The sequence below is a fragment of the Anguilla rostrata genome, chromosome 1, assembly GCF_018555375.3.
Source record: "Anguilla rostrata isolate EN2019 chromosome 1, ASM1855537v3, whole genome shotgun sequence".
In the NCBI taxonomy this organism is placed as follows: Eukaryota; Metazoa; Chordata; class Actinopteri; order Anguilliformes; family Anguillidae; genus Anguilla; species Anguilla rostrata.
In genome coordinates, this window is record NC_057933.1 from 39,845,783 (window position 1) to 39,868,645 (window position 22,863).

Below are 22,863 nucleotides of genomic sequence, written 5' to 3' on the forward strand. Positions count from 1 at the left end.
TCCGTCAGATATTATTCCACCTGACCGTAGCGCGTCGAGCGGGCGCGGTTCGGTACCTGTCAGCTGCGTGGTCTTAACCGTGGCGCAGTCTGCCGAAAAACCTCCATTATGAGAACACTAAGCGTTCCTCTTCACCGTGGGATTTTATGAAATGATCGGGGGGAAACGCATTCCTTAATTCTGTGATGGGCGTTGATGGAGAAGTTGATACTGGGTGCTATCGCGTTTAAATTGGCAGGGAGGCATCTGTGTGGTTGGCGTTTGGATAACTGGGCTCGGAACCGGGGGCTGGGGGTGGGGGGGAGGTTTGATTCCCAGATGGGACCTTTTTCTCATCCCTCTGTCAAGGTGCTAAACCTGCCTCAGTAAAATGTCCAGCTGTGCATGAACTGTAATGAGTACAAACGTAAACAATGCAAAGTCAGCAGAGGATAAGGGATTCTCTTAAGCAAATGAACGATAACTGGTCTCAGTCCTTCTCTTCTGTCATTCCCATGTGGAGAAATGAACTGCCAGCCAGCATTACAGCAGTAGCCTCATTATTTTTTTATTTGTTCCCCCATCTGATAAAGCATCCAATATTTTCTCTGCTTCACAGTATACATATTTCAGCACCTTGTGTATACTGCACCAGCGCCAGTGTTTGCTGGACAGTCTCTCCACTCTTCTGCTCAAAAGCGCATCTGATGATGTCATATGCCTGGACATGCCCCAGTTTTGCCTTGTTCATTCTTCAGGATGTGAGTTTGAAATGTTAAAATCTTCAGTCAGGAAGCAATTTCTCAGAAATTAAAAACAGCATGATACCAATCACAAGTCCACTTTATTTAGTATTTACCCCCCAGATGGCTACAAGAGCAGGTTGTTTTGATGCAATATATATCTGGAATTTTGTTCAAAAAAAATATTTTATTATAGCTTATGTCTGAGATTAGGTTCACCATGGAGGTTCATTTTGTATGCATTGCACATTGAAGTGGGACGCTGCAGCCAACCAGGGAACATCGTTGGAATATATAAAAGACCGTTTTCAGGGGAAGCAAAGCGGTCATCTGTGCTCTGCATTAATTTTCCCTCTTTATCTGAAGGTTGAGGAGAAAGCTGTGTGCTGTGATGTCATTTCCCACTTTGTTTGAAAGTTGAAGTGAAAGCTGTGTGCTATGATGTCACTTCCTCCTTTGTCTGAAGGCTGTGATGAAAGCTGTGTGGTATGATGTCATTTCCTCCTTTTCTGAAGGCTGTGATGAAAGCTGTGTGCTGTGATATCAGGATGCACTGCCCTTTTCAGCTGTGCCAGTAAACTGGAATGGTCTCATTGCCTTCTCCTCAGACAGTGGAGCAGATTCCAGAGGAAGATCTGACCGTCTTCCCTGGAACCGATTACCTGGCTGTGGCTGACATATCTCAGGTACAGTATGTCCAAATCACAGACTGAAGACCGTTTATACATTGCAGTCAGGGCAGCTTGAGAACAACACCTGGAGGCCGGAAGACTGCACAGCTTGATCATAAAGCTGGCCGTATACTTAATACGAAGGCAAACTCAGCTGAAAACGAACCACAGCCAAACCATAGACTGCCCATGGGCTTGCGAAAAGCTTTTTGAAGCCATGGAAGTGCAGTTTTTGTGCTGCCATGTTGTACAAATAGGAGCCTGAGATTTATATGGTTGTGGGCCTGGTCCAGGTCATCCACTGAACATGTGAGATAACAAAAAACACCCCCCCCCCCCCCACAGTGATGCGCAGTGACTAGTCAGTGACACTAATTGTCCCTGAATGGTCTGCAAAATACTGAATTATTGTACAAATGACACAATAAATTAACAGATGGGAACATGGGGAGACAATCAACAAAGGAAAAAAAACACCTACTGAGACTACGTTTTCTTATGGGACAAAATGATTGACTTTGTATTTTTATGACATTGGTACCATTGACTTACATTGAAACGGGTGGTTGAAAGACCTGTGCTGGAGCCAGCTGCTCTGGTTCTAGAGAGCACTGTCTCTCCTCTAGACCAGGAAGTGAGCTTCAGAACCAAAGGCCAGTTTTGGCCCGTTGAGCCAAACACGGCGGCGGTGCATATGAACGCGTCCTCACTGCACCGACCGCAGTTGAGCGCTGGGGCAGGGGATTTAGCAGCCGAAACCGACCCACCCCACCCCGATTGCGTATGTGATTCTCTGCAGCTCCCGGCTGCCGTCTGGATTTGAGGCAAGCCGACGGCTGTACCGTACAGTGCTGTTTCCATGTGTGCCGGAGAGGACGTGCATTGGGAGGGGATGGTTACCAGATCTACATAAAATATAAGCAAAAAACGAATTCAGTTCCACAGTACTGGGGTTCTGAAAATGTTAAAGAATTTGGGTATTTATTGGACAGAAGTGAAGCCCAGTGTGCCTCTAGCAGCCGGAGACCAGGTCCCGGCAGGAAAGGTGTGAACGGGCGGCGCAGGAGGAACTTTCGGCCAGCAGCAGTGCGCTGGGCGCGTTTGGGCTGTGTAGGAATTCGTCCGGCTCCCTCCGTCCCCCTCAGCCGCGCAGACAAAGGCTCCTTCTCCCATATGTGCCCGTGGCCTGCTTCTGCAAGCGCCCCGCAAATTGGGCATTAGGCAGGTACTACAGCTCGTACTTACAAGGGCATGCAGTCAGTTAACAGAAATACTGCAGCCATCATTAGTGTGCCGTGGAAGCCCATTCCAAGACCAGCAGTCTTTGTCATGCTTAGCGGCTCTCTGGAAAAGTGTTTTTTTTTAAATCTCTTTTTTTCCCCCCTTTTTTGGGGGGGGTAGGTGGGGGTGTTTTGTACAGATGAGAGGACACGCTATTACACACTGCCCTCTTTTGGCGTTGGTGTGAACTGCATGTTCAGACAATGGCGTTTAAAAATATTATTTTCACTACAAGAAAAACGTAGAAAATCGTGTGCAAAAGGGCTTTATGTCAAGGGAGCATGTTTTTCTGTTAAAAAATAAAAAATATATCATATATATATATTTCATAAATATATCATAGAATATCAGCGTATTTACGATGTGTATGTGATAATGCATTTAAAGAGACTGGCTATTCGACAGGGCACAGTCTGTCTTAGCAATTTTCTCTTGCAGTGCGTTTTTTATGTTTTAAAAAAAAAAATCTTTGGCAGGACTGAATGGAGGAAGCGTATTGGCTGCAGACGACTGTATGTCTGCATGTCGGAAGGAGCTGAAAGCCTCAGATTTGTACTGCAGTGTGTAATAATAAGGCTTTACGGCTTTATGTTTCCTGAATGCCTGGCTGGCTTCTGAAACCCTCCTCCTTTTTTAACACCATCCAGCTGAGCAGACCCTTTATTTATTCTAGACTTGCAAATGCACGTTACATAACTTTTTGTATTTGGCTTAGAAAATGCCTGATTCAGGATAATTTGCATAACTCATACTTTTAATTTGTATTCCTTTGTAAGGCCAGGTATTTATTGCTGTTATTTAGATTCATAATAATAAGCCGTATGTTATATAGAACTGCTGCATAGGTGAGGAGGACACAGCATGTAACCACACCAACAGCCCTGCTTTACATAGAAGGGTTAGAGGGAAATACTCCACTGCGAGGGCTGACCACTGCAACAGCAGCGGTGAGGGGGGTGACTGACCAAACGCCACAGGGAGGTGTGTGGGGCTACTGCCTACAAGGGAGATGATTTCTGAATGACTCTATGGGAGTATATCTTTAAAACAGATTCATGCAACTAGGGGGAAGTGTTTTAAGGTATGGAAAGGTCTTCCCTCTGGAAAAGATGAAAAGTGTCTCAAGATCCCAGATCCTACAATAGGTAGGCTAGCCGAGGTACTGGGTTGTGCACATTTGAGGGAAATCACCTGAATAACTTTGTATTTGATGAGGTTTAAAGTCAGCTGCAGATGTTATGCTGGGTTGGGTATTTTAATGCCTGGTGTGTACATAGAAATTTCAGCATGTGCAGTATGGAATTTCCTGTAAAATTCAGCATGTTTCAGCAAAAGTGGTGCCTTAACTCAACACCTTAGGGCGGTGGTTCTCAAACTCGGTCCTGGGGGACCACTGTGTATGCTGGTTCTCATTCCAACCTCAACTGGGGACTCCAGCTCTAAAACATGAAAAGTGCCTAATTAAGCAAAATTAACAGCTTGTTAAAATTCTGGGATTCCACTTGAGGTTGGAATGAAAAGCAGCATGCACAGTGGTCCCCCAGGACTGAGTTTGAGAACCACTGCCTTAGGCATACTCTAGTGTCTCGAGGGACGAGGGAAGAGGAGGAATTTAAGAGCACGGGGGTTTATGTAATCTGTCTGCAAACAGCTCTTTCATTGACCAGCTGAAGCACAGTAAGTGTGACGGAGGGTGTCCTGGCACAGACAGATGATGTCTTTGTGCATCTTGAGTCTGTTTATCTCTATGACCTTAAAGGGACCGGATAGCAGCACTTGTAGGGCATCACATTCCGATGTTGAGACCCACAGTACTGCGTGAATCAACCAGGGCAGGACAGCCAATGCACCACCACCTGCAGATCCAGTTTACCACGCTCATTTCACTATGGATGTATCCAGGATCTGGTGGTGAAGTAAATGCCTATAGGATGACTTTAAGGATATTAAGCATGTTATGGCATATGATGCTAGGTTCTGTAATGGATCCATGCTGCACAGCACTTTACATACTGTATAGCGTACCATTTTTTGGGATGCTGCCATTTGGGCGGTATATGCTTAGCGCTGATCTCAGACTAACTCCTGCAGAAGTGCTTTTTTCTCTCTTCTTTGAAGTTTAATTTGTTGCATAAATGTTGGATATATGAGGAGAGCGGGAGAAGAGTGATGCATTCAAATATTTCTGGTTGAATCGTTCTGAATATAGTGAGCTGTAGCTGTATATTCCCAACAATACAAAGTGGCTGTAGATGATAGCAATTCACTGTTATTCATTGGAATTGAAATTCTTTAATTTCATAATCACTCATTTTTCTCTATATGAGCCCAGTAATATATTTCCCTTTTGGAACCCACCTAGTAAACAAGACACCTAGCCAAGGAAATACCACAGAGCAACATTAATACTCTTACACATTTAAGTCCTGATCCATTTCCAAACACATCCCTTTCCAAACCCCCGAATACCTCAGCCCCAGCAGTGATGAATTTGCTGAAGGAGCAGTAAACTTCAGAAAACCTCTCTGGTTGGCAGCGGAAAGCCGTGTTCATTATCATTTTATTTTTTGTCTCTCGCTCTCTCATTGACACACACACTCTCTCTCTCTCTCTTTCTCTCTGCATTTTTCCCTTCCGCTCTGGACAAAGGCCATTGGAAATGAAATACTATGGCCAGATCTGTCGCAGCCAGTGAATTCATGTATGACGCACAATGCTGATGAAGTCTTTTTCTGGCTAACTCGCCGCCTGCTTGTAATGTTGTCTTGACTGTGTGAAAATTTTGCTGTGCTACAGCACATTTTGGAACAATTTGGCACTCTGAACTGACTCCAAGGGTTCTCTTATAGAACCCCCTTTATCATTGTAATGCATATATTTATTTGTGCCATCATTTTCACTTGTTCTACCTGATTCTATGCTTGTTTATGATTTGTTTGTTTTGTACTTGATGGTGCAGGGTGGTGCAGGGACGATTACACTTTGATTGCATCAGGGTGTTATTGGTTTCAGTCCTTAGCGGTATGCTTCTGCACATTCACCAGACAGGGAGGATAGAAACTGTTCAGTAGTATTGAATTGAAACCCTGAATGTGCCCTAGCACCGGTGTTCAGTAGTGATGAATATAAACCCTGAAGGTGCCCTAGCACCGGTGTTCAGTAGTGCTGAATAGAAACCCTGAAGGTGCTCTAGCACCGGTGTTCAGTAGTGATGAATAGAAACCCTGAAGGTTTGCTAGCACCGGTGTTCAGTAGTGATGAATAGAAACCCTGAAAGTGCCCTAGCACCGGTGTTCAGTAGTGATGAATAGAAACCCTGAAGGTTTGCTAGAACTGGATTCACTCTGCCCTGCAAATTCCATATTATGATAAAATGTGTGCATTACTGCAGAAATGATTTATTTTAGTAATTTATTTCACTGTAGAACCTTGTTAAGACTTATAATTACTTGGGGTTTTTGGGAAATAATTGTCCCAACATGAAGGGGACATTTTTGTAATAAAAGGATTATCCTTTATGAATGATCATAGAATTCTCCCATCTAAATGGGATGAGCGAGCTGACAACCTTGTGCTATTTGCAAGGAACGCCAGTAACTTTGGTAACTCAGTGCTTTCATTTTTGAAAATTACGTGCTTAGGCGAAGTAGGTGAAAGTTTTTTCAAAGTAAGGACTTTTCTACCAGATGAAGAACAGCACTGAAAGCCTGAGAGCCCCAGCCCTCCGACTATAGGGAGGTGTACTGGGATTTCTGCACGCATGAGGGCCTTAACTCTAACCCTAACTCTAACCCTGACCCTGACCCTCATCTCCCGTAGGAGCCGGAGGAGGAGTTTGTGGACACGCCCATCGAGCTGAGCGGTTCCGCCGAGCCTCCAGCCGCCATGTACCACGGCCCGGCATACCCACCCCGGCCGTCAGGGCCCCCGCCAGGCACAGAGCCCATCCTGGGGGTCATCCAACAGAGGGAGACCCTGGAGAACCGGCTGGTGGACTGGTGAGGCCCCACATGTCTTTAAATGTTCCGGTACTTCTGATGCTGCTCTTATGCATTGCACTGCTGAATTTTTTGATTGGCACTTTTACCACTTGCCATATTCGTGGCAGAAGCGGAAGCCTTTGTGATTCTCAGTGTGCGTTCTCATGTGGAACTGGAACAGAGCTCCTCCGCTCACTCTTGGCTTTGCAGGGTGGAGCAGCAGCTGATGGCCAGGGCGATCGCAGGGATGTGTCCCCAGCGTGCGCCGGTGGAGCGGGCCAGCCTGTCCGAGCCGGAGGAGAGCGGCTCTGATATAGGTGAGCCGTCGCTGGGGCTTATGGGTGGAGATGCCGCTGCTGTGTGGCTGTGCGCTCAGGGCCTCCCAGGCATGGCTCACATATATGGAGCACTGTGTTTGGTGTGTAGGGCTCCTGGGGCTTCAGTGATGCGGTAGAGCGCTATGTGCTTACGCGTGTTATCCGACTTGGGTCTTCAACCGCAAGGCGCCTCTAAAACAGTTGTGACGATAAGCCTTCTGGTGTCGGTACCCGGTGAATAAGCGGACGTGCCGTAGACCCGGCAGTGGTTAGGTTAAAGGGGAATTGCACTTCATAACACTTCTGCTTCTGATGACTGATATTGTCCTTCTAATGAATGTCACCCATCATTTCTCAATTAGTTATTGTATTTTAAATGTCTAGTTAGAAACAAAGACCGATTAAAAAAAAAAATTTTCTAATCCACATAGTAGTACGTTTTGCGTTTTTTTCTTCTTTGATTTCGTTTCGTGGCAAATCGAGAAGAAGCGAGAAGCAAAACATTCTGTTAACTTTTTAGCATTGAAATCGAACAAACTAACGTCTGCTAGCTTTTGTTTAATGCGATATCGGTGTAATAATGAGGTGCATTGTACCCGGTTGTTATAATGCCCCCGTTAAACTTGCCTTGAAAGCACATTTTCATAGTTTTCCACGCGATGCAACTTTGTGCCAGACATGGCTGGATGTAATCAGACACCCTAACATAACAGCCGAAGAAGTTTGCAAACGAGGACTAAGGGTATGCAGCGACCACTTTGATGGCACCGACTACCAAGGTGACCGTCTGAAGCCTGGAGCTGTACCCACCGTTTTCCCATCGTTGGTCGAACAGCTCGAGGTAGGTACTATGCGGGCTGGCTAACGATATCGCGCCTGTCTGTGATACATGGCCTACCGCCAGTTGCCGTTTGTCCTGGGAATAGCCTGTGGTTCCTCAATCTCTGCCCATTCCTGACTCGCTCTCACATGATCAGCCTGCAAATTAGCCAGCTCTTCTTCTGTGTATTCCGGCTCGAATTCATAGGGCACAACAATCCCATGATCAAAAACAAAATCTCCTTCGTCCTCAGACATTTTCGGTTTCGCTAGCTAGTAGTCATACAACACTTTTTCTACGACCAACCTAATGTTATTGTCTGCAGGTACGCCCACATCAGAAGTCGTGCAATGATATGCATCCTCGAGTTCGACACTAAACTGCCTGGGTCTACTTCCTGCATCTGTAAAGGAAAATAACAAAACAGTGTAAAATATTAACATAATGAAATAACTAATCGAAAAAATAAGGGCAACTCATTCATTACAAGGACAATATTAGTCATGAGAAGCAGAAGTGTTATGAAGTGCAATTCCCCATTAAGGTTGGAAATGTTACGTCCCAAATCTGCCCACAACACAAAAACAAGCACAAAAAGAATTAGAACGCAACATAAAGTCCCTTGTGCCCAAAGAAAAACAAAGTTTGACGAAAATCCCCAAGAAATAACCCAAAAACCACAAAATATATATACAAATGGTCATAGGTGTCGGACATAACAGGTAAGGCCAAAGTAGGGCCTACAGAAGACTAGCCTGCAACAGATAGTCATCTTTCTCCTCATGAAAAACAAGAATTGGTGAGTCTTCCGCAGGTTTCCTACTCTGACCTAAAACCAGCAGGCTTTCTGTAGGGCCACAGGCAGGTGAAGCCAGTCAGGTAATTAGCAGCTTGTTAAGGTGGAGCACAGGAGGAAAAAGCAGCACGGATCACACACAGGGGGATCAGTGTAAGCACCTGCACGTAACGGACCCACGCCAGAGCCCCCGTCTCCACTGGTTTTCTCATTACAGCTGAATTGGCCATTCTCATCTCCCGGGCTCTTCCAGTTCAGAGATTTCAGTTGGGCTCGGCTTTCGCGCCATGGAGGAGCGAGGCAGCGCACAGCTTACTGGCCCATTAGTTTTCACTTTGGTTTAATAGCAGGATCAATGGAGCATCAAACGCAGGGCTGAGGCTGCGGTCTTCAGTATCGTGCGCTGGTTTTAAATGGAGAATGCTGAAACCCTGAAGGTGTGTACGCTGTGTGCTTTTTCTCTCCTTACATTCGCTCAGTTAACAGCCTCTGCAGTGTCTGCTCACAGTGTGTGTGTGTGTGGGTGGTGGGGGTGGTGGGGGTGGTGGGGGATTGGTCTTTGGCTGTGCCCTGGTGTTGAGGGTTGTGGACAGGCAGGGGGGTGAATGTAGGGTAGTAGTTCCAATATGTTCCCACATTGTGTAGCCGCAAACATGTAGCAGTAGCAGATGGCTGTGTGACAGTGTATGGCAGCATGTGATGCATAGGGGGGAGCACCGGACATGGGTGAGCCCTGGGTTGGGCCCCTCACTGAGCGCGCTCCAGTTCCACCCAGTGTGTGGATACACAAATATGAGTAAAGCAAACAAAGCACAGTAGCGTAGTGACTGAAAATAAGGAGGCTGGAGCCTCGGACTCAAAGCTACTGACTGACTGCCAGGGCATGTGTTGGTCTCGCTCATTATTATCACTCGCGCTGCTGCAGTCAGGTGTGCCAGGCTGTTCGGGCTACGCAGGTGACCCCTCGTCAGTTTGCTCTGGATTGGTCCTTAAAGGGATAGTTTTCATATTTTAGACCCAGGCCCGATGAATTTCTCACCACAAATTATGTCATAAATTGGGGACATGTCGGGCTTAAAGCCCTCCTATATAGAATTTGCGTAGCTCACTCTCTGTTGGCCATTAGCTTTGTTAGCCAAATAGCATTGATTTTATAGGGGCTATGACTCACCGCTTGACAGCTACGGTATTTAATAAACATATCAATAAACTGAACTTAAATTAACAACATGTTTCTTTTTAAGGTCTGACTGGTCTGGAATGGTCCTTACAGACTGTGTGGTTTCTCTGAAGTGGTCCTTATGGTCTGCGTGGTTTATTCTGGAACAGTCCTTATGGTCTGCGTGGTTTATTCTGGAACAGTCCTTATGGTCTGTGTGGTTTATTCTGGAATAGTCCTTATGGTCTGTGTGGTTTCTCTGAAAGCACTTTTGGTTTGTGTGGTTTGTTCTGGAACAGTCTTATGGTCTTGTTTTTCTGGAACGACCTTATGGTCTTGTGGGTTATTCTGGAACAGTCCTTATGGTCTGTGTGGTTTATCTGGAACAGTCTTATGGTCTGTGTGGTTTTTTGAATAGTCCATTATGCAGTATGGTTGTTTATACTGGAACAGTCCTTATGGTCTGTGTGGTTTATTCTGGAACAGTCCTTATGGTCTGTGTGGTTTATTCTGGAACAGACCTTATGGTCTGTGTGGTTTATTCTGGAACAGTCCTTATGGTCTGTGTGGTTTATTCTGGAACAGTCATTATGGTCTGTGGTTTATTCTGGAATAGTCATTATGGTCTGTGTAGTTTATTCTGGAACAGTCATTATGGTCTGTGTGGTTTATTCTGGAACCGTCATTATGGTCTGTGTGGTTTGTCCTGGAATAGTCCTTATGGTCTGTGTGGTTTCTCTGAAATGGCACTTTTGGTCTGTGTGGTTTGTTCTGGAACAGTCTTTATGGTATCTCTAGTTTATTCTGGAACCGTCCTTATGGTCTGTGTGGTTAGTTGTGGAACAGTCCTTGTGGTCTATGTGGTTTGTTATGATGCAGTCCTTTATGCTCTGTATGGTTTGTTCTGTTTGTTCTGGAACAGTCCTTATGGTCTGTGTGGTTTGTTATGAAGCAGTCCTTTGTGCTCTGTATGGTTTGTTCTGGACCAGTACTTATGGTCTGTGTGGTTTCTCTGAAATGGCACTTATGGTATGTGTTGTTTATTCTGGAACAGTCCTTATGATCTAAATAAAATAAACTGGAACTTGGTTTGTTTTTATGGTATGTGTGGTTTATTTACGAACAGTCCTTAAGGTCTGTATGGTTTCTCTGAAACAGCACTTATGGTCTGTGTGGTCTACGCTGGAACAGTTCTTATGGTCTGTGTGTTTTTTCTGGAATGGTCTTTATGGTCTGTGTGGTTTATTCTGGAACACTTCCTATGGTCTGTGTGGTTTATTCTAGAATAGTCTTTATGGTCTGTGTGGTTTATTCTGGAACATTCCTTATGGTCTGTTTGCTTTCTGTTCTCAGTCGAAGCGGCTGGTGGAGGGGGCCTGCAGTATTTTGTGGATGCGGGAGTTCCAGTCGACTCGGCCCTGATCCGCCAGTATGTGACTGATGCCCTGGCCGAGACTGTTGCCCTCATGCTCGGCCAGAGAGAGGGGCAAGGACGGCCCACCACACCCCCCCAGCCTCTGGACGTCCCATGCACAGCGGTGAGTAAGCTGCTTTACCTCCCCCTCACCCTTTCACTGCCCTGTGCTCCTGCCTCCTCCTCCTCACCACCCTGTGCTCCCGTCTGCTCCTCCTCACCACCCTGTGCTCCCGTCTCCTCCTCCACTCCCTCTTCACCTCCTGTTCGTCACATGTCTTGCGTGTGTGTTGTGTGTTGTGTGTGTGTGTGTGTGTGTGTGTGTGTGTGTGTGTGTGTGTGTGTGTGTGTGTGTGTGTGTGTGTGTGTGTGTGCTTGGGTGCACATACATTTTTATACATTTCTTTTTCATCCTAGTTGCAACAGGTGTGTGGCCTCTTTCGAGCCATGAGCTACATGGTAACCAGGTTATTGTGTGTTGTGTCTTTGAAGGAGGTGGTGGTGCCCACCCCTGTGCCCACGCCTGTGCCCAGTCCCAGGGAGAGCCCCGCGCCCCCAGCCAAAGAGCCTTCTCCTCACAGCACCCCGGAGCCCTCAGAACAGGGCTCCACCACGGAGTCGCCCCGGGACCTCCTGCCCCCTGAGGACCGGGACACAGGACCTGCAGGTCAGAGCTGAATCTCCGTCTCTTCGTCTGTAGTCATATAGCAATCAAATAGCTTTCACATCAGATCAAACAGCTGTCGTCCCTGTGACTTCATTATGCTCTCAAATTAGGCATTATGCCTGTAGCATCATGATCTCAAATCATATAGGAGATATCCCTGTAGCATCATGATCTCAAATCATATAGGAGATATCCTTGTAGTGTCATGATCTCAAATCATATAGGAGCTATCCATGTAGCATCATAATCTCAAATCATATAGGAGATTTCCCTGTATCGTCATGATCTCAAATCATATAGGAGATATCCCTGGAGTGTCATGATCTCAAATCATATAGGAGATATCCCTGGAGTGTCATGATCTCAAATCATATAGGAGATGTCCCTGTAGCATCATGATCTCAAATCATATAGGAGATATCCCTGTAGTGTCATGATCTCAAATCATATAGGAGATGTCCCTGTAGCATCATGATCTCAAATCATATAGGAGGTATCCCTGTAGCATCATGATCTCAAATCATATAGGAGATATCCCTGTAGCATCATGATCTCAAATCATATGAGATATCCCTGTAGCATCATAATCTAAAATCATATGGGATTTATCCCTGCAGTGTCATGGTCTCAAATCCTATTATCTCTGTTGCCTTGCATTCACCGCAGGAGCAGAACGGAGTCCAGTGGCCACTCCCACCATCACTCCTGTCTCATCTCCACCTCGAGTGGCAACGCCCCCAGCTCTTCCCACTCCTCAGAGTATGGAGCCAGCTCGACACCTCAACCCATGGGGAGATGCCGAGCTCCCCCTGGAGGAGGAGGTCCCACACTTTGATATTGAGGACTCCCTGCAGTACCACAGGCCAGTGTGAGTCTGTCTGTCTGCCTGCCATTGAACACTCACAGAACCCATCACTCACAAACCAGTGGAGTAGAATTCAGTCAAACCCAACACTCACAGACCAATAGACTGGAATTCTGTTAAACTCAACTCTCACAGACCAATAGACTGGAATTCTGTTAAACTCAACACTCATAGACCAGTGGACTGGAATTCAGTCAAACCCAACACTCACAGACCAATGGACTGGAATTCTGTTAAACACAACTCTCATAGACCAGTGGACTGGAATTCAGTCAAACTCAACATTCTTAGACCAGTGGACTGGAATTCAGTCAAACACAACCTTCATAGACCAATGGACTGGAATTCAGTCAAACCCAACACTCTTAGACCAGTGGACTGGAATTCAGTCAAACACAACTCTCATAAACCAGTGGACTGGAATTCAGTCAAACTCAACACTCTTAGACCAGTGGACTGGAATTCAGTCAAACACAACCTTCATAGACCAGTGGACTGGAATTCAGTCAAACTCAACACTCTTAGACCAGTGGACTGGAATTCAGTCAAACTCAACACTCTTAGACCAGTGGACCGGAATTCAGTCAAACACAACACTCTTGGACCAGTGGACTGGAATTCAGTCAAACTCAACACTTAGACCAGTGGACTGGAATTCAGTCAAACTCAACACTTAGACCAGTGGACTGGAATTCAGTCAAACTCAACACTCTTAGACCAGTGGACTGGAATTCAGTCAAACTCAACACTCTTAGACCAGTGGACTGGAATTCAGTCAAACTCAACACTCTTGGACCAGTAGAATTCAATCCAGTCAAACCGAATGCTTATAGACCAGTAGAATTGAATTCAATCAGACATAACACTCATAGACCACAAGAGTGGAATTCAATAAATACTTTTACCCCTTTTACTGACCCAATCCAAATAGTGCTCTAAACATGTCTTTGCTTTTTTGTCTCCTAAAATTTGAAGCATCCGCTGGTAGCACCAACTTTTGTAACTAATTGTAAATATCTGTGTCCGCTTTTTGTAATCTTCTTGTTTATCTTCAGCAATGGAAGATATGTAAATATGCTAATATTACGGAAAAATGCTATTATTTGGAAAGCATGTGGTGTTGGATTGGCCTGTGGAAATTTTGATCGATTATGTAACATCTGGCCTGCTATGACAGGACTCTATAAAATACCATATCAAGCTTTTTCAGGAGATTGCATTACAAATGAGATGATCCAAGATATTGTATTGCAAATTAGAAGCCATAATTGTGAGGCTGTGTTGTCCTTACTTAACCACCAAATGCTTGGTTGTAATTTGAGATGTATTTGATGTAATTTTTCTATCATTACAAGGTGTCATGTATCGAGCAAAGCCTTCAGCACTCTCACACCACAGTCTGCACAGACAGTTCCAGTCCCATCCAGTCTTCTTGTGTGAGAGAATTTGTCCTGGTAGAAAAATATGGCTGCTTCACTATTCATATTAACTGCTGGCTGGTCACTCTTCTATTCAGAATTCTGAACTGGCAAAACAAAAGAAAGGGACTACAATTTACTGAACAGACCGAGGAATTTTTTAAACAACAGCCCCCTCTGCTGTCTACTGTGTGAATTACATTACATTACATTACATTACAGGCATTTAGCAGACGCTCTTATCCAGAGCGACTTACACAACTTTTGTACATACCACTTTACATTGTATCCATTTATACAGCTGGATATATACTGAAGCAATGCAGGTTAAGTACCTTGCTCAAGGGTACAACGGCAGTGTCCTTACCCAGGAATCGAACCTGCGACCTTTCGGTTACAAGAGCAGTTCCTTACCCACTGTGCCACACTCCGTCACACTGCTTTGTGTTGACATCAGAGTCTGGTATAAGTGCTATTATGTGCTATTAATCCAGTGTGTGCATCAATAAAAGTGCAGACATGCTGAACATTCTGAGGCCAAGCTATACTAAAGCAAGCTTATGAACGCTTCAATCAAAGTTAATTATCTGAATATGACCATTTATGTTAGGATATCTTACAAATTCCCTGGCCATGGACTTCTAATAATTTTCAGACTGTTTTTTCCCCTGTAAGGCATTTTAGTCAAGAACATATGAAGCATAAATCCAATTTTCATGTAGTTGTCCCATTATTAGTGTTTTTGACCTCCAGACAAGAAATGGTATTACTTGAAGCAATATTATACTTACTATTCAAAAAGACATTAATTAATAAATAAATAAATAAATAAATTGTAGATATTGTAAATTGTTGTACAATTGTTTATATGAAAGGTATTTATGAGTTAAAAAGAAAATAAACACAGTACATAGTTCACCAGTGGTAGATAATACATTTCTATAATACATTTCTATTTCCGAGACTTACTTGCTTGTGTCTCCCCCCACAGGTTAATGTCCGTTGCTAAAGAGGAGGAGCCTGTCAGCCTGGTGTCCGTATCTCCGCCTCTTCTTCCAAAGCAGCCGTCCCCACCCCGACACTCCCCGACCCCTCCCCTTTTGCCTGAGACCCCACCCCCCGCCTCCTCTCCCTCCAGTGCGGACAGCAGCTCGAGTCCGTCCGTCACAGAGACGGACGCAGCTGGCAGGCACATCTCAGAGGGGGAGCTGCTCCTCAGCTCTGGACCCATGGCAGCAGCGAGAGGTAACCCTGCCCCCGCCTCCTCTGAGTCGCACTGTCCGCTGTTCTACACCAACATCTGCAATCTACAAGCTACTGACTTCTGTGATCTGGTGTAGTGCGCTTCAGCCAGCAGTGTGTTTGTAAGTCAGTGGTAGAGTCGCCTTGAATCACTGGCTACAGCTGAAGCCCCTCCTCCCAAGACCATTATGTAGAAGTAGTAACTGACCAGGAAGATGGGCGGACTTTTATCGGCACCTCATCTGGCTCATGTTGCCTGAAGGTCGACAAGGCTAAACGATGTTTAAATTTCATATCAGGACATGTATTGTATTTATAGCTTCTAGCATTGTGCTTTTTTAATATATGTTCCACAATATTTATTTGTTTGAAATAGCTAGCTTTATGAGTAAAATAAGCCCTTATTTAAGCTGGCAGTGTCTCCTGTTCCCACAGTTATGGCAGAGGAAGGACTGACTTTACCTGCCTTCAACACCAGTCTCTCCAGCTCCCTGCATGGAGTCCTGGACATTGTGAGAGCTCGCACTCACTCGCTATTGATATGCACACACACTCACACACATGCACACACACACACACGCTCACATACTGCGCAAACACACACACATATTCATACATTTACTGTCCATGCACGCACATTCACATACACAAACCTTGACAAACTGTACATACGCACACTCACATTCACTTGATGTCCATATGCGAATACACTGACTCACACTCACGCACACATTTGTACAGTCACATACTGTTCACACATTTATATGCACTTACATGTATACATTTATATACACGTACACTTTCATATTGTACTGGTAAACATGCATGTACAGCATACACACACAGTAAATACATGTGCACATGCATGCGCACACACTCAAAATAAAGGAATCCCTGATGTGAGTCTCTTAGGGTGTTTGGGCCCCTCACTGTGGCCAGCGCAGCCCGTGTACGCTGGCACAGCCTCCCACCATTTGGGGTTCTGCCAAGTAACACAGCACCACTCTTCCACAAGTCCCTCATTTCATGCCTGGCTCATCATTGGAGAGCAAAACCTCAGGCATCCAGAGCATTGCTTAAGTGATCATATGGGTTCAGTTCTGGTGACACAGAATGGTTAACGTCCATTTTGTGCTCATCAAACTACTGGGCTGCTGCTGATGCTCTGTGAACGGGGGCATTGCCATTTTGGAAGACACCTCGCAGGAACGAAATGCTTCCACATGAGGTGAAGATGGTAGCTCAGTACAATTAAGAAATGGTTAATATTGACCTTGCTTTTTGAGGGCACGATTGCACCGAAGCCATGCCAGGAATGCAGGCCCCATTCTGTTATGGGACCACCAGAACCCTTCCATTTGGAGTTCTGTGCAGTTTCCATGTTTTCTTGTTAGCTTTATATACATAAAGCTGCCATTGGCTGCAAGTGCAGCACCGTCTCTCAGTGTCCACTGAACTGAGCTCACCCTGCATATTCCCCCACAGCCTCAGACACATACCGTGCCTTCAGAAGGTGTTCACCCTTCCTCAGCTGGTTCACATTTCATCCCGTTACTTTGTAAGATTATAATGCATTGAAACATCAGAATAAATTCTACAAATTTATGATGCAAAAATATTTTTATTTAACACTTTTTTTAAATTGAAGAATTAAATTTCTAATTTACAAAAGTATTCACCCCCCAGACTCAATAGAATCACCTTTAGCAAGAATTACAGCTCTACAGAGTCTTCTCAAGTATGTCTGTATTTGCTCTGATTTTCATTTGGATTTAAGTATGGGCTTTGGCTGGGCTGTTCCAGAATACTGACTGCCCTGAAATGGGGAGCTGTGTATAAACAGTTCTGTAATTTCTACATGGTGAAACCAAAATGTGTGAAAATACCCTTTAATAAAAGCTGACAATCTGCATTACATTTACATTACATTTATTTGGCAGACACTTTTATCCAAAGCGATGTACAATAAGTGACTTATGTCATAACCCACATGTGGTTGTGATTACAAAAATAGTGGAGTTCAGAATAAATTTTTTTTTTTTAAGTCTTTGTCTCAAGCATTATGGAGCTCACTGTAGGTGGACCTCATTACTGTATTTAGTTTGATCTCTCAAGAAAATGGAGTACACCTGGACCTGTTTCGGTTATTGGTGTAAAGGGGGTACATACTTTTCTGGTCATTTTTAGGTTTTTATTCTTAGTGTAATTCTAAAGACCTCTATTTCATTTTGATATTAGTGAGTTTATTCAAGGAGAATAAATCCCCTATTCCCTGAGAAATATCTATATTTGACTTTGAAATAATCAGTGAGGGTGAAAACTTTCAGAAGGCACTCTACTTAAAAACACAGATAAACAGAAACCAACATGCACAGGCACACTTGCGCTCGCACACACACACGCACATGCACACACGCACACACGCACACACGCACACACGCACACACACACCCTTTCTTTATTAGTGTGCTGTGTTAGTGGCTGTGTTGGTGTAAATCTGCTGTGTGTAATCCCGCCCCTCCCCTGTCCCCTGTTCCAGGATTATGACCCGCCCAGCGAGGGCCAGGTGGTGAGGAGACCTCGGGTCCCACACCACCGCGACCCCTTCCTCTCGCTGCTGGCCAAAATGGACCAGGGTCCCATGCTGCTGCAAGAGGTCTCTCACCACCGCGAGGTAGTCCTCCCCTAAAACACTGCCCCCTACCTCCAGGAGGTTACCTGCCACCGCGAGGTAGTCCTCCCCTAAAACACTGTCCCCTACCTCCAGGAGGTTACATACCACCCCAAGGTAGTCCTCCCCTAAAACACTGTCCCCTACCTCCAGGAGGTTACCTACCACCGTGAGGTAGCCCTGGTCTCAAAGCCAAGCTCCTACAGTCAGTGTCCACTTTATTAGTTGCACCTGTGTAGTACCAGGTAGGATCCCCTTTGGACTCCCAAACAGCGTGATTTTGAAGTGGAATTTTCACAGGTATGCTGTGGCATTCAAATGATGCTAACTGGTATAAAGGGAACTAATGCCAGGACATTCCTCACACCATTACACCACCACCACCTATCTGCAGCATTGACACAAGGCAAGATGGATCCTTGGATTCATGCCGGTCATGCCAAATTCTGCCCCTACCTTTTGCGTATCTCAGCAGAAATTGAGATTCATTAGACCAGGCAGTTTTCCAATCATCAATCGTCCAGTTTTGGTGATCACGTGCCCACTGTAGCCTCATCTTCTTGTTCTTAGCTGACAGAAGTGGAACCAGGCATTGTCTTCTCCTGCTGTTGGCTGTCTGCTGCAAGGTTCAATGTGTTGTATGTTCAGAAATGCCCTTCTACACATCGCTATTGTAAACAGCTGTTATTTGAGCATTTGTGGCCTTTCTGTTAGCTTGTATGAGTCTGCCCATTCTCTCATTGACAAGGTGTTCTAGCCCACAGAGCTAGATGTTTTTAGATGTGAAGCACCTCCTGGACCTGCCTTGTAACTCGCTCACTCACTCACATTTAGCAGGCTGAGGATTCTCCACAAGGGGGAGCTATTAGCACTCGCGGTGCTTTGCATCAATGACGCTGTCTGTCCTTGTTTGTTTATTGTGTCATTCTCTGTAAACTCTAGAGACTGTAGTGCATGAAAACTTAATTAGGGCAGCTGTTTCTGAGATGATGGAACCACCATGTCTTGCACCAGCAATCACACCACGATCATAGTTGCTTAGGCCATGCGTCTTTCCAATTCTAATGTTTGGTTGAACAAAACTAAAACTTTTCACAATATCTAAATGCTTTATATATTCATCTGCAGGCACTTGATTTGCTGTTTGGAGGAGTAGGCTATTTGCATTAACCGCTTAAGTCACACGGGCCAGAGTGGGTTTATTCCCTTTCATTCAGTTGTTCTATTTTCAGGGAAATTTTCAATCAATCTGGTCATATGATTTACCATTTTAAAGTGTTAAAATAAAACTCACGGTTCTGGCTCTATAAGCTATTTTACAATGCCAATGTTTTAGCGATGAACAACTTATTATTTTGTAATGTGTGGAGGGTTGCAGGGTCCTTACATTCTATGCATTTTTGAAATACACAAACAACAGGAATCACGGTAAAGTTGGTATCTTTATCACGGAAAGGGTCCAGTGAACAAAATCCATAGTAGTTTTTAGTCCTCAAAACGTGCTACCTCAGAGAAACATCAATGTGCATTGTTTACTTTGCAGTTCTCTGGAGAAATTATCATGAGCAATCCCACAGTATAGCCAATGAGACTGCCGTGCACAAGAAACGACTCGTCATGGACAGTATGACTTCTACCCAGTACACAGCCAACCAATGCCTAGCTATTATAGTGATGACCAAGATGTGTTTTAGCCAATTAAATTATGTTTCCAAAGGTGTGCAACTTGTTAGGCTTGCATTAAAGGACACGTATTGCTTCCCCTGCATAAACAAACTATAGCTTTTACAGTACGCACATTGACAACATTACTCCACTCCTTTCAAAAAAAATCTTTTAGGTGAGAAAAAACATACTCTGTTTGAGCTTCTGTTACTTGGTTTCAGTAATATTTAGCATAAAAAATATTATCTGGGAAAACAATCTTCCGTTAGTCAGCTTTCAGAAGAGACTGGGATTATGCCTGTAGTCAAAAGGGTTCAAGAATTGTAGCCATTTTATTTAAGGTATGTCATTTTCAGGCTTGTGTTAAAAAGGGGGTGCTGCAGAAGGGGTTAACATGTGTCTAATAAAGTGGCCACTGAGTGTACGCCTCTACTGCGCTAGCAACAACCAGGGAAGTCGAGTGCGTCAACTTTCCTTAGGATGCGCAACTTAGCCTTTCACTTGATTATGGGTGTGAGTTGGGCTTTGTCTTTTCTGGATTTGATGTCTGTGAGTCAGGTTTTTTACTTTCTGGATTTGGTGATGGCTGTCGGTTAGGTTTATTGAAACGCAGCTACACCACCCTCCCCTTTGGAACAAGATTTATGTGAACACAGCGACTTCCCGCCCAAAAATGCAGAAGCAGATCTGGGGAAAATGCACTGAATTCCAAAACCCATGAATGCTTACCTTTAACTCTGCCTTCATTTTCTATTTCATCCTCCTGGAATGGAGTAACTGGAGCTGAAAATAAACCCCTTCTGTTTGCTTCCCTGGAAATTCCACACAGACGTCTGTGCATGAACATACAAATGGGGGAACTGGGCGGAAAATGGCTTCTTCCAGAGTAGGATAATAATGCACTATTTTCAGGAATACACAAACGCTCCCAAGGTAAATAGGATGACAGGGTTTTATTTGAACTGTGTTTTGAATATGAGGACGACTGCAAGGGGTGGATCATTTTAACAATTACTTTATCCACAACACAAAGAGAATCATGTTGAAAAGAAAATAAAACTTGAAGATGTTTATTTGAATTAAAAAGACAAAGATTTGTGAGAGAGAAAGATTTTTTCCTTGCCACCGACCCCCTTGTCTTGTTTATTTGGGGATTTTAGGACAGGCTCTGCTGTAAAGTGTATTTTGGCAAAATATTTTTGAAATGCACAATACAGTGACATTTGATTTGATTTGATGTAATAAACTAATATAAGTAAACTGAATATCATATGATTGAAAATAGCTCTCGAAACACTGTATGGTTAAATGGTTGGTTATCTAAAATAAAATGAAAGCATGAAAATGCACGTTAATCCACTATATAACAAAATTAAATATTAACAAATAAATGAATAGACTATATTGCAAACAGCTTTGCACATAAATATTATTATAATTATGAATTATGACTATACATAAAACCAGTAAACCTAATTGCTTTATATTTTTACTGTTTACTCTGATTTGATGATGATGATGATGATAAATAGTAAAACGAAATAAAAGGAAACACCATCTCGGAGGGCACTTTGTGGGTGACAGGTCAAAATGGCAGGGGCTCAAGATTGTGAAAAATCTATTACCCCTTGACTAATATTTTAGAGAATCATAATCATCGTTCCTTGCTGTAACAAAGAAAAACTATTTCAGGGTTTTAGACCTTTTACTATTTTTAAAATTTATTTCAGTACCATAATGTACCAACAGAGGGCACCACAAAACAAGAAATAGAAGCATTGTCTGCAAGTTCTTGGCACACTGCCCTCTCATTGTGCTCTGTTGGCAAATTTAGCCGTGTCAATGTACTGATTGCTGGCAAAGTGGCTTTTATATTAAGCTCAGGATCAAACATAATCATTGAATGGTTACGGTATTCACTATTTTGTACATTTTCAAGTCCATGCATGAATTATTTTGAAAGTAGCTAAGCTGAGTATCTAAAAAGACCTTCCTCACAATTCAATCCTCGGAATAGCCTGGGTTTGTAGGAATTTCATCGCTGTAACTATGGCAACAATCATTGTAAAATATACATGGAAAATAGGAATTTGGTTTTGAAAGCGTGGCCCTTGCGGTGTGGTCTTTCAGCAGAAAGAGGATTGCACTTGGCCATTTGCACATTGGGTCAGTTGCACACTGACGACTCCCGGTCCTGCCAGGTCCGAGTGTGTCCGGTGGACTGAGGGAGCGGCAGTTGGGTGGTGGGAGAATCTCCCCACACAAAGCAGCCTTGTGTAGCATCGGAATCGCGGTCCGGGGCTGGAGGTGTCATGCACCAGAGGAGACGTGGCGACTTCCTTCCTACCGCCGACCGACGGGGTTGTGTAGCGGCTCTTTCCCTGCAGTACACGGGGAATTGAATAGCACTACGATACAGCTGGCAGCCAAACTGTGAGAAAAACAAAGAAAAACAAACAAAACAAAGTTTTCTTAAAAAAGAAAGAGAATTATTTATGGGTGAACTGTTAAAAAGTCTGAGTGCTAAAGAGGGAAGAAATCCTAATGGCAGATACATTGTGCTATTCAGGGTAAGCTTGTGCTTGAAGTACTGTATATTCAGGTAAAAACTGTGTCCTGTATGTTTTGTGTGATTTTAAACTGCATCGGCACACCTAATGTTGAATTTCACATTGGTTTACCCACCATACCTATGGTAAACCTAAAATTATGCCCACTAATCCATTGTACATACGATGGCCTCTTACTTTCTGTTCCAAGATTATGTATTGACTACTACTATCAGATGTGGCCCTGATGCAGTGTAAGCTGCTCTGTATAAACACATCTATTGAATATCTCATTTAACTATCTTAGCCCATAGTCTAAAGCACATGGCCTAAGTGCATTTAGGGTGGAGCCAAATCCTCTTTTGCTAGTTAAATGGTGGATAGTTTGAGGACAAAGCAAGGCGCAAGGTTCAAAGGACAATTGATAGGTGTGTCTTGGGTGTATGGCAGATTGGCAGATAATCGGCTAATATAACGAAGGATTTAACAAGACTTTGAAAAGACAGATTTACCTTTTACAAAAAAATTTTTTAAAAAGGTTTTTCTAAATTTGAATTTTAGTTTAATTAGACTAATTGTTTTGTTCAGTTATGAATACCAGGTAAATCATCAGGGTTTTAATGGCT

The 22,863-nt window shown here is 44.0% G+C and overlaps 1 protein-coding gene across 9 annotated transcripts in view; it reads left to right on the plus strand.

Annotated features, from left to right (window-relative positions):
* kiaa0586 (KIAA0586 ortholog) overlaps positions 1-22,863 on the plus strand; it is a 204,575-nt gene that overhangs the window by 126,947 nt on the left and 54,765 nt on the right. For 7 of the 9 annotated variants that reach the window (XM_064336570.1, XM_064336580.1, XM_064336590.1 and 4 more), the window contains 9 exons: positions 1,331-1,408; positions 6,494-6,672; positions 6,865-6,971; positions 11,100-11,284; positions 11,653-11,827; positions 12,494-12,695; positions 15,102-15,355; positions 15,788-15,864; positions 17,892-18,026. In XM_064336570.1, the coding sequence (XP_064192640.1) occupies positions 1,331-1,408; positions 6,494-6,672; positions 6,865-6,971; positions 11,100-11,284; positions 11,653-11,827; positions 12,494-12,695; positions 15,102-15,355; positions 15,788-15,864; positions 17,892-18,026 (1,392 nt within the window). The remainder of the gene's footprint in view (positions 1-1,330; positions 1,409-6,493; positions 6,673-6,864; positions 6,972-11,099; positions 11,285-11,652; positions 11,828-12,493; positions 12,696-15,101; positions 15,356-15,787; positions 15,865-17,891; positions 18,027-22,863) is intronic. The other 2 variants (XM_064336561.1, XM_064336598.1) reach the window with 2 other exon arrangements.